Here is a 13,416-nt window from a genome sequence, read left to right as displayed (position 1 = left end):
TAGTATGTTCATTAAGGCCAAGTACTCTATCGTTATACCAAGTAAATCGTTTTATTTTAATTTTAACAAACGTGAAAGAACCACTCATTTTCTCAACTTTTCATGAATTTTGAAAATTAAAATACTTGTCGTAAGGCCCTAATATTTCAGTAAGTTCTATAAGACCATGATATATTATTATATATCGCCAAAAACAGTTCCATTAGAATAGACTTATATTTTTTTCTCAACAGTTAATTACAAGAAGACGGCTCGGTAGATTTTCGCCTAAAACTAATCAGTATCATTCTCAACTAATATCTTTCGAACAGTTTTTGATTTTTTAAAATCGATTCGGTGGTATAAGCTTAAATGCGGACGGAAAGTTTAACACTTTTTTCCAAATTACAGAAAAAACTGCTCGGTAGATCATCGCACAAAACTGACAAAAGATAGTCCTCATGAGATACATCAAATGGCTTTCAAATTTCTGAAATCGGTTCAGGCGTTTCTGAGCAAACATCGATGAAAGGTCTAATTTTGACAAATGCCAAAAAAACGATACTAATTTTTGCAAATTTCGACGAATTATTGAAATTAAACGATATGTCGTAGGGTCATAATATTTTAGTATGATCTATAAAACTATGGTATCTACCGTCAAAAAAATTTATAAAAATCGTCGAAATTTTTTTTTCAACTTTTCATTACAAGAAAACGGCCCGACCGATCTTTACCAAAGCCTAATTTTGAACGGTTTTTGGATTTTCAAGATCGATTCAGAATTGCGGGCTAAAACGTGGACGAATAATTTTCATTTTTCTGCGATTTACAAGAAACGGCTCGGCCGGTCGTCGCGCAAAACTGAGAAACGCTAGTCCTCATCGACATATATTGAATGGCTTTTAAATTTTTGTAATCGGTCTAGTCGTTTTTGAGAAAACGTCGATTTACGGCAAAAAATCTGTTTACACACACACATACACACACGCACACATACTTTTTCCAAATTTGATCTCATTCGATTCAGAATGGTTTGAAACGTCGAGAAAACATAAAATTAGCAAATCGGATTTTTTATGTGAACAAACTTCTCCTTCGGGAAGTTAAATATTAATACTTTATTTTGATACTAAATATATTATATATTATATATTATATATATATATAATATATATATATATATACATATATATATATATATATATATATATTATAATTTATAGTGTGACTGTGGGCGTATGTATATATTTATGAGCTGCATTTGCATGATCTTCATGATACTGCAAAATTTGATAAAAATGATTTTATCACTTGCAATATAATGCCAAGTCACCAAGGCAAATACTATTTTAAAGATAGTATTTGAAGCAAGTACATGTATGCAAGTACTTGAAGATATAATTATTTAGCCAATAATTACTTGCCTATTGTCCCATATTGACGGAAATAATGTAAAAAAGTCTTAAGTGTTACTTATAGATGCGTGCGGTAAACGTTCTCATGATATTAGAATCTGAAGAACAAACTAAAATTCTAATTATTTATTACGTCACACAAAAGATCTTGTCAAATTAGATGACTGGCATGATGTTTATATTACTATTATAATTTAAGGGGCCTTTATTTGTAAACAATTTTATGTGCTGTTTTATTAAATTAAATTTTATTAATGAATTGATAGATTAAGGATTAAATAGTTTGATAGATTATGGATGATAAAATTTAATAAAAAATACATTATTGCTTTTATGATGCCTTGAATTTAACATTTAGAATCTTAGGTGTTCGTGAGTTCAAACCCCGTTCTGGACAACGTGACATCGTGCACGCCCATTTTCACCTGAAAATATAGATCAAAATTATGTTCCCAATTGAAAAGTGCTCATTACGGGTACTACGGTGTGAAATGGCAATGAGGAATCTTTCACACTATTTTTTCCTGAATCGAGTTGGTGTTTAAGCTGCTCTAAGGTAGTACAGCCCACTATTATTTAACTTCGGATATTTCTTCCTGATGTTCTGGAGAGGAACATAATAATTTTAGAGGTTCATGTAATCAATCATTATTATAAATGGTTTATTCTGAATTTAAACATCGTTAATAAATTTTTGTTAAACAATATATGAGATTTTCTTAAACTTAAGCGTTGAGCTTGATGAGCTTTTGCGATGATTTGACTTAACTATGTTGTTTTTTTGTAAATCGCAAACCAAATAGTCCCATCTCTGATATATGAATTTATGTAATATTTATCCATTTTTGTTAATACAGCATGATACAGCAATTGCGAGTAGCAGACATTTTGATGACCTCACTACTGTTTGACATCAGGCTGCCCGAGGCACGTATTGAGACTGAAATGTCTGATTAAAATCCCATAGCTCTAACCACTTGTCTCCGGACTATAAAGCCTAAGATAAAATATTCTTCATAATAAAGGTAGGTAGTTACAAAGTAACATTTTAATCACTGAATAAAACACATATTTTCTAGAAATGATTATTATTATTTTATGCTCAGAATCACATATTGTACAATATAATATTTTATAAGTAGAAAACTTTATTTTTGGTAATTGTATTATTTGAGTAAAATACTTCATTTTTAGTTAAATCATATTTTTCAATGAGGGCAAAAAATCTCAAAGTTGGCATGTGTGTACTTAAACATAATATTTAAAACTAAATGATTATCTCAAATGCAACCACTAGTGTTAAAAAAGTATAACACTAAGGTTAGATAAATGCAATAATTAGTTGGAAAAAATAGTTTTTTTGGATATTATGAATTTTTCTAAACATCAGTTTTTACATGAATATGAATTTATGGACATCACGAATAAAGGACCTGTGTAAACCCTCATATATAAGCTAAATATATGTCGATCTTAATTATTGTTTCTCTCGATATTTATAAGAATGTACTTGTAACAATAAGAAACTTAGCAGTGATTACATTTTGCAATAATTTTCAATAGTTAACAATATAACACATTCATAAAAGTTTGATATAAAATAGCAAAAACATTAGTACCTGTAAAACACAGTTGTTGAGAATCTCAAATCTGTTATAATTTATTGCACTTTTCAATTTTGTTATAAAAATGAATAATAGTAATGAATCATCTCCGTATTGGGCGTCAAATGAATTTTTTACAAAGATTGTCAAAAAATTAAATAGTGATGCATCTGTGATAGGTTTTCGAATTTGGTTAGCTACTGCTAAAGGTGATAATTATTTAAGTGAATTATATAGAGCTGAAATCGAATATGAGTAAGTATTCTTTGAAAAAAACTACAGAAAAATTTTGGAAAAAATCATTGCTAAATTATTATATAACCAGTAAAGTGCCTGGCATCGTGCTTTAAGACAAATTGCTGGAACTTTCCGTACCGTAATCAAAAATTTTGGTACGAAATCCAGAAAAAATTACACAAAATGTGTACACATTATTAAAATCTCTATAAAATATCTAATAATTTGATATGCATACGTCCAATAAACATTTTTGACCCTTCAAATTATATTTTTTTAACTTATTTTTATTGAGAGCCCTTAACTGCTGGACCTGCCTTTCCAAAAATTTTATCAGTTCTTCATCTTATCAAATCAAGTAAAATGTTTTTTGAATTTTTAAAATCGGAAGCTACGTTCTCTTAAAAACTGAGTTACAGTTTTTGGCTCTTTTTGCCCCGTATCTTTGGAACGGCTAGACCTGCCTTTGACAAAAACTAATCAGCACGTTTCCTCATCAATATGGATCGAATGTTTTTTGAATTATTCAAATCGGTTGATCGGTGTTTCCGAAATCGTCGACGAAACTTTGTATCCGCACATACACGCACACACACACACATACATCCATTTTTTCTAAGGTATGCCAAAATATTCAGTAACCTTTGAAACGTAAAGATATACAAAAAAATCATATTATTGGATATTTTGTTACGAATATTTTTTATGTGCTTGTTTGGTTTGTTAAGGAATAGTATGAGTAGTAGATATAAAATTTCCAAATATTTCTTTATCTAATTTTTTATATCTTTTATTGTTTTGATGTTATTTTCTAATGCCGTCTTTAATCTTTTAGATATTTTTCATTGTTCGCGTTTTTTCAAAAATTGACTATAATAAGAAACTTACCTCTGAAATTTATGTAAAATAAAAAAAGAAACATAAACACAATTAAAAATATATAATCATTGAAATACAGACCTTGTCTCCAATGTATCAAAATTACTTCTTGTCTTAAAAACTAACATTCATACTACTTGAACAATAAAATACATGACTTTGATTTCTAAAAAATAATCTTTAATTACTGACAAGTAACTGTGAATAGTGATATATGTTAGTGCTAATTACATTTTTTGTGTTCATGTAATAATGTGATTCTCTAGTATTCAAAATCAACTGATGAAAACATAATGAAGATAATGAAGATCCTTATAAAATATTTATATTTCATGAATGAAAACCTTTATAAAATATTTTTATTTCATTTTGATGTAGTGTTTTTGAAAATTTTATACATATTAATTGATGAAATTCATTTGTTTTTCTTGTAGAACTGAAAGAAAAACTAAAAAAGTAACTTTGGTTATAAAAATAATGCCTGAAGGAAATCAATCAGAAGAATTTGTTAGAGAAATGGGAGTCTTTCCAAAGGAAATTTCTATGTACACCAAGGTGTTACCAAAATTGAGCAAAATTTTATATGGCGTTGGTATTAATACCGAATTATCCTCAAAGTAAGTAAAATGATAAATATATTATATGATCTTATTATGAAGATTCTAATTCAAACGTGTCTTCGAACTTTATGCCAATATCACACGAATTTCGAATATACTCCAATTTTAAGATTAAACTAGTGGTGTATGGCATCGTGCCTTGAGGCAAATTGCTGAAACTTCCCGCATCGCAACAAAATGTTTGAGGAATCTTAAATGTTTTCAAATTGATTAATATAAATACAGTAACATTGTTTAATATTTATAAGAATTATATAAACTGAATTACAAAGTTAAAACTATTTATTTAAAATATATAAGTGAGAGTATGAACTTTATACAGAATTAAAATTAAAATCTGAATTATTTTCCATATACAAAAAAAAATTTTTTTGAAAGATAAAAATTGAAATATTTTTTTTTCCAAAAGCAATTGTTTTGTTAAGAAAAGCAGAAAGTTCTTTGAATCATTCAAATCGGACCCTCAGTTTTCTCAAAAATTGTCATTTTTTGCACTTTTAGCTCTGTATCTTTGAAATAGCTGGGCCTGCCTTTGCCAAAACTGATAAACACTTCTCCCAATCATTACTAACTGAATGTTTTTTAGATCATTCAAATCGGACGCTCCGTTCTCTCAAAAACTCGATTTCTATTTGTTGCACTCTTTGCTCTTTATCTCCGTAACTGCTGGACCTGCATTTGCCAAAAACTAATCAGCTCATCCCCCTATCAATAGGAATCGAATGTTTTTTAAACCATTTAAATCGGTTGAACCGTGCACTCGTGACCGAAAAATTGTATCCATACATACATACACAGACACACATCCGTTTTTTCTGAGATATGCCAAAATGTTCAGAAACCTTCAAAACATCGAGAAATGTAAAAAATTTCAATTTCGATTTTTGGCCCATTACAATAACTTACCCTACGGGAAGTTAACTAGTGATGTATGGTATCGTGCCTTAAGGCAAATTGCTGAAACTTACCTCATCGCAACAAAATGTTCGAGGAATCTTAAATGTTTTCAAATTGATTAATATAAATACTCAGTGCTGGATTTACAGTAGGGGCAGTCGGGGCTTCTGCCCAGGGCGGCAAATTTTCGGGGGCGGCAAAATTTGGATATCCAATAGTGAGAAGAAAATTCGTTTCCATATAATTAACTCCTTTTTTTAATAGCATTTTTAATTTCAAGAAATATAATTAACAAAACATTATACAAATGCAATGCAAAATTTGGCAATTTGGCTAATCTAAAGATTTGTAAGTGAGTTGAAAGGTTAAGTAAAATATGTTGTTCAGATCTCGAGCCCTCTTAAGATGACGAATTTGTGCACTTACAAGCTCATAGCGCCGAAAAAAATTAATTATGTGTCTTACGGCAAGTTACTGAAACTTTCCGTACTGAAAATTACATTTTATAAAAAGCTTCAAAATTTTTTGAAAAATGATAAAAATTGAATTTGAAAAAACTTTTTTTATATTTCGTTTTTTTTTTTGAAAATTATTGAGTTTTATTCATTAAATTTATTAAATTAAATTTTATTTGAATAATTCGATTTCTATTGATAGCGAGACTTGCTGATTAGTTATTTGCCAAGACAGGTCCAAATGTTTCGGAAATACGGGACAAAATGCCAAAAATAATAATACCGGTTACTATGGCAAATACTTTTGATGATATGATGCTGATATTTTTATGGTATCGAACCAATATTTTATGACAAAAAATTGCAAAATCAATAATATTATCATATTATGGATTAAAATATTTTGTCCAATTATAATATTCCTATTACTAATAGTATCATATATTACAAGTACTAAAAATCAGGTTAGTTCTATATTAGTAAAATAAAAATTGAAAATAAAAAAAAATGAGGAAAAAATACAATTGGACATAATATTATAATCCATAATAACATAATATTATTATCCAAACCATACACTTGTTCAAAACGTATGATAGTTTAAAAAAAATTAAATTATTTATTAAATAATAATCTTACCCGAAAAAAGTTGGAGATTTTCAGATTGAAAAACAAAGATTATTTTAAAAGTTGTATTATATTGAATATTTGGACATTTAACATCAGCGTATTTTACATTTTTCATTACACATTTATACATTAAATAAATATAATTAATAAAATAATTAAATTGATAATTATTATATTTATAGCTAAGATGCAACTATTTTCCACACCACCCAGGAGGTATAGTTGCCAGGCGCGCTTTTTTTAATGTGGTGTCGCCGTACAAATTGAGTACAGCCCTAGTCCACTTACAAACTAACTTAAATTAATTAACTAAACTAATTTACTAAACCTAACTTAAATGATACGAATATAATATGAAAAATACCCCACGAAATGATTGAATGTATGTGAAGATCTTCTATAGAAAAAAAACCGTAGACGGCAAGAACTTGTTAGAAATTAAAGGTAAAATTGTAATGGACTATGGTAATTTTGTAATTAAGAGAAAAAAATAGAAAAAAAAGAAAGAAAAAAAAAGTATTTACATGATGTACCCCCCTAAGATCCACCATGTAAATACTTTAACTTCATAGGTTCCCAGCACTATGAAGCTTAAAGAGGAATGCACTTATAAAGTTCATAAATTTGTGTATTAAGTATTGTTATATGAATTAATATTAAATAATTGTGAATAAACGCGAAATCTATGCGAACTGGAAGGTCCTTGCCGTCTTCCCCACCCATTTTTAAAATAAAAAATAGTAAACTAGCCTAATGTATTCTAGCCTAATTTTAACTTAATAATAAATCCATGTGTACGTCCTCCAATTTTGTAGGCAATTTTCTGGTTGATTCTAATCTTGTATGTATCTTCATCTCGTATGGATCTTGATCTTGATGTTTCACTGTATGTATCTTGATCTTGAATTATATCTTGATCTTGAATTGTAAATATCAAGGTTTTGCACTGTATATATCACGATATATCACTGTACACAACACTGTCTGGCACTGTATATAACCCGATTTTGCCCCAGGATATCTCTTATTTATAATATGTGTATAAATCCGTCCACGAATCAAATATAAAAAGAATGAATAACGTAAATGGGGCCCCGATGAAATAATATAATTGAATAGAAAATGATCGCAAAAAAAGAATATCTCATGGTATATCTTAGCAAGTAAGATAGATATCTTAATCTAACAAAATAATATAGAAAATGATCGCAAAAAAACTAATATCTTATGGTCTATCTTAGCAAGTAAGATACTTATCTTAATATAACGTTCTACTGGTCGTAAAGTGGTCCATCCTACTTACTAAAGTGATCTTTCTTAGTTACTTATCTGAATATACAAACGTTCTTCTGGTCGTGTGTGCTCCTGGCCCATCCTACTCCTGTACACTGGTAACCACTAACGTCCTGGTAAACGTTATTTCGTTTTAGTAATAGTGTTTTTAGGATCTTTTTCTCTTGTAACTTCTGTGTTCAACCTAAAATTAATAATTTTATTTAATTCTATCAATATTAAAAAGATTTGTACATAGCTCAGAGTTTCGTACCATCTCACGAACATTGCCAAGTTCAACTGCTTATAAATTCAGCATTCCTCCACCAGGAGACTCATTGTGCGACCAGTAAAAGTAAAGTTAATTCATGAAATTGTGTTCATTACATTACGGCACGAAAAGTAATCAAATTAACTTTTAAAAAAAAATATAACTGAATGTTAAAAATCTATAAAAAAGTTACTTCTTTCCATGGGCCACTTAGCAAAAAAATAAAAAAATAAATTTAATAATAATTATAAAAATAATGGCACAAATAATATTAATTATTAAATTAAGTGCATGGGGTTACGTTGCTTCTGGGAAAACAACGCAGGGGTCCATACAGGCAGAGATATAAAACAAAAATTAATCAATTAATAAATTAAATTTTAATGTGAAACCCGACTACTTGGACCTGCCGTGGGGGGTAGGCGGCAGGAACGTAGCTTCAAACGCGCAATTTTCATCATAATACGTTCGTTCGTTTTCCGAAAATTAAAAAAAAAAAAGTGTGGACCATGTACTCGAAATAACGCAAAATGGTAAATAAGAAATTACTTTTAACACTATATCAAATAAACTAAGTTACAATTAATATCAAAAAAAGTTTAATGCACAATAAGCCTCCGAAGTTAGTATTCACTGCACATAACACTGTTGGCACTGTATAAAATCTGAAAAGAAACGAACTACATTAAAAATCAATTAAACAACTACATTAAATAATTATAACAAGTCAATTGTAAATAATTCCAACTTAAGTTCAGATATAAATTTTAATGTTGAAATAGTTTTCTAATTCTAATCCTTTTTTTCATTATTATTGACTTTGTTATTAAAATTATTATTTTGTACAATTATTATGCAATATTCATGGTTTAATGTTATAAGACTTAATAAAATTTATACATATACTACATATGTTCTTATTTCTATTTTTCATTTAATAATTCAATATTTAAATCAAAATGTATATTCAAATAAATTATATAAAAATGAATTTTATGTCATAAAATCATACCTAAATTCTACAGTTGGAATTATTTATATTTATATAATATAAAATATATACAATATACATTAGATACATATATACATACCTATATATATATATATATATATATATATATATATATATACCTATATATATAAATATATATATATGTACTTGCGCTTTGATTTGATTTATTTTTATTGAATTAAAATTTAAAAAAATTGAAAACCGTTTTTATTTATATTATTGGATTTACATTATTTTCTATATTTTATTATAATTTTGGCCGAAGAGTTATTTCAAAGCCAGCACAGCAATTCTTTGGCAAAAATTATTTTGAAATAGAAAAAATAACATAAATCGATTTATATAAATAATAAACAGTTCCCATTTTTTAAAAATTTATAATTCACTAAATAAAATTAAATAAATCAAAACACAAGCTAACACCATGCATAAATCATATATTCAAGAAACTGAATATATGATTTTTTTTAGAAACTACTTGAAAAAAGTTTTAGAATAATTTTAATTATTATAAATGACTTACCTTTCACCGTAGTGTCACCTCGAGGTCCCAGCACAAAAAGACTTAACACGGTGTTTGTGCCAGCTTTTATGGGGGCGAAAAGGCTCCAAAACAATATAAATCGTTATCGGTCATATTCGTTTATGTCGTTACCTACAAATTCAAATTCAAATCTTATATTTTTGTCATAGATTGTTATCTATGATAAAATCATTTATCTTTGGTTGTTATCTTATGAATAAATAGTTTTGGGTATTAGGCAATTGATAGCGCTAGTGTTGGCAAAATCACAGATAACCTGTCATTGTTTATTTACAATTGGATTTTTGAAGAAAATAAACAAAAAATTCAGTCTTAAAAGATTTTGAATATTTTTAGAAAAATTATAGTGATTATATGGATACATATACCTAATTTTAATTAAGTCATAATTTAGTACATTAATATAAAGTGACAGTGTCTAGGTTTTCCTTTTGAAATTCTATGTTATTTGTCAAATTAATTACTCAATGTTTTTCTACGTAGACAGATTGTAATTTACATGAAAATAAAAAAAAATGGCTACATGAAAAATTTGTATACTTGGTATGAAATTATATATACTAAAGATGAAATAAAATTTTAATATCATTTTATTCAAGTGTTCTATTATACATGTATATATACTTATATACACAGTGCTGGATTTACAGTAGGGGCAGTCGGGGCCACTGCCCAGGGCGGCAAATTTTTGGGGGCGGCAAAATTTAGATAGTGAGAAGAAAATTCTTTACCATATAATTAACTCATTTTTTTAATAACATTTTTAATTTCAAGAAATATAATTAACAAAAAATTATACAAATTTATTAGCAAAATTTAGCAATTTGGCTAATATAAAGATTCGTAAGTGAGTTGAAAGTTTAAGAAAAATATGTTCTTCAGATCTCGAGCCATCTTAATATGACAAATTTGTGCACTTCCAAGCTCATGACGCAGAAAAAAATTAAATTAGTGACGCATGGCATTGTGCCTTACGACAATTTACATTTTATAAAAAGCTTTAAAATTTTTTGAAAATGATAAACATTGACTTTAAAAAAACTTTTTTTATATTTCGAAATTTTTTGAAAATTATTAAGTTTCATTTATTAAACTTATTAAAATTAAATTTTATTTGAATAATTTGATTTCTATTGATAGCGAGACGTGCTGATTAGTTATTGGCCAAGACGGGTCCAATAATTCATTTCTTGAGAAATGAAACGTCCAATATCATTAAAAGAAATTTACATATATGGAGACAAAATGGAGAACTGATTAAATTTGTGGGAGGCAGGTCTAGCGGTTTCGGTGATCCAATAAAAAAATTTGAAAGAGAAACATTTGGCTGTCAAAAATGATCATTAGCCATATGCACATCAAATTATCAGATATTTTAATAATATAAATTTTGGTTACATTTCTATGGGTTCTGTAAAATTATTTATCTGTTATTCTGCGAGGCGGCGCTTACGCGCTTCTTTATTTTGTCTGCTAAGGCAGGCCGATCGCTTTAATTTTTTTTTTAAATATTAATTTTTGGTACGGTTTCAGCAATTTATCTTGAGGCACGATGCCAAGCACCACTATTTACACTATGTAATGCGTAATAAACGTTCTGCAATCAAATAGTTATTTTAATTCTAGAAAAATGATATATATAAACTGATTTAAGTAAAAATTTAGGGAAGGGGCGGCATTTTTATCAGTGCCCCAGGGCGCCAAATTTCTAAATCCGGCCCTGTAAATACTGTAACATTGTTTAATATTTATAAGAATTATATAAACTGAATTATAAAGTTAAAATTATTTATTTAAAATATATAAGTGAGCTTCAGAACTTTAGCCAGAATTAAAATTAAAATCTGAATTATTTTCGATATACAAAAAAAAAATTTTTTGAAAGATAAAAATTGAAATTTTTTTCCAAAAGCAATTGTTTTGTCCGCACAAGTAGAAAGTTTTTTGAATCAATCAAATTGGATGCTTAGTTTTCAACGGCAATTTTTTGTACATTTAGCTTTGTATCTTCGAAATGGCTGGACCTGCCATTGCCGAAAACTAAACACCACTTCTCCAAATCATTAGAAATTGAATGTGTTTTGAACCTTTCAAATCGGTAGATTCGTGCGCCCGAAAACGTGGACGAAAAATTGCGGACACACAGAACACACAAACACACATACATGTTTTCTGAGGTATGCCAAAATGTTCAGAAACCTCTGGAACGTGAAGATATGCAAAAAATTTCATTTTCAATTACCGTACGGAAAGTTTAAAAAAACATTGACAAAAGATTCGTAATTTCTGAGTTTCTCATCACATTTAAAGTTTACGAAAAAACCAAAATTCACATGCATATGAATAGGTTGATCCATATAAATCTGACCATCATTGAAGTCATTAAAAGTTTGTTTTCGCCAGTACCATAACTTATTTTAAAAAGATTTAACTCTTGAAGCTTAAAAAAATTCTAATCATGATAACAAAAAAGATTTTTTCTGTAAACAAAGAATGGCTCGCATACTTCAGCTTCTTCGAATTTTTTTGTAGTAAAATAACTAACTTTTTCATTAATTTTTAGATGCATAAAATCATTGGATATGAAGCCTACTGGTATAGTTATGACCGATTTGGCAATAGGTGGTTACAAAATGGGAAAAAGGACAAAAGGCCTAGATATTACACATTCTACTTTACTTATGGACAAAATTGCACATATGCATGCTGCATCCATTGTCATGGAGCTAAAGGTGAAAGTGTTAAATAAATTATTATTTAATCAAAAACATCAAAGTGTATAATCGAAATCGTACCATAAGAATTTTAATAAAATACAATACCAAAAAATTCTACGTTTTAAAAACTTAAATTTTTTAAAGTTTCTGAAAAAGAGTGTTCTCTTCTCAAGAAAATTTCATTGATATAAAATTTAAAGTCAGGTAAAAAATAACCTTAATAATTCAATTAACAGGATCCTCATTCAGTTGATGATTACACATTAGGTTTTATACAAACAGAATCTGAAGACCATCTGATGAATCAATTGTTGTTAAAAGCTCTGGTGGAGCTTTCAGAAGCTACATCAATTTGGGATGGCTATCAAAAATATTCAAAAAAATTATATAATATGAAGGTAAATAATATTTTATTATAAAATAATACTTGATATATATAATTTTTGTGTTTTTCAACAGGATACAATTATTCAAAGAGCAATGGCTTCAACTAAAATGCGTCCTGGCTGTATAAATGTATTAAATCATGGTGATTTGTGGACCAACAACATGCTATTTAAATATGATCAAAATAATGAACCTACGGATGTTGTTTTTGTAAGTGTATTTTTTTTAATATAGATATTGGTTTTTGGCCATTGACAAAAAAGTTATCTTTACTGTACTTGTAAGAAGTTTGAAATTAAGATCCCATGAATTATAGTATTTACCATCCATTTATGTCTTTATATTTACTTTAGGTGGATTTTCAATTATCTATTTGGTCTTCATTAGGAATAGATCTGAATTATTTCTTACATACAAGTGTACAATATGAAATTATGAATAAGAAAGATTACTTGATCGAAAGATATCACAAAACTTTGGTGGATGTTTTGAAG

At 28.0% G+C, this 13,416-nt stretch overlaps 1 protein-coding gene across 1 annotated transcript in view; it reads left to right on the top strand.

Moving 5' to 3' along the window:
- The first annotated feature begins 3,086 nt into the window (after positions 1 to 3,086).
- The window catches only part of LOC113387555, an 11,608-nt gene continuing 1,278 nt past the window's right edge, over positions 3,087 to 13,416 (top strand). The window contains exons 1-6 of the mRNA XM_026624894.1: positions 3,087 to 3,256; positions 4,552 to 4,734; positions 12,382 to 12,550; positions 12,772 to 12,933; positions 12,995 to 13,132; positions 13,276 to 13,401. Of these exons, the coding sequence (XP_026480679.1) occupies positions 3,087 to 3,256; positions 4,552 to 4,734; positions 12,382 to 12,550; positions 12,772 to 12,933; positions 12,995 to 13,132; positions 13,276 to 13,401 (948 nt within the window). The remainder of the gene's footprint in view (positions 3,257 to 4,551; positions 4,735 to 12,381; positions 12,551 to 12,771; positions 12,934 to 12,994; positions 13,133 to 13,275; positions 13,402 to 13,416) is intronic.

This window comes from Ctenocephalides felis, unplaced genomic scaffold, assembly GCF_003426905.1.
Source record: "Ctenocephalides felis isolate EL2017-DRISC unplaced genomic scaffold, ASM342690v1 CF-g0.4_SCAFFOLD_00845, whole genome shotgun sequence".
Taxonomy (NCBI): Eukaryota; Metazoa; Arthropoda; class Insecta; order Siphonaptera; family Pulicidae; genus Ctenocephalides; species Ctenocephalides felis.
This window is presented reverse-complemented; position numbering and strand designations above follow the sequence as displayed.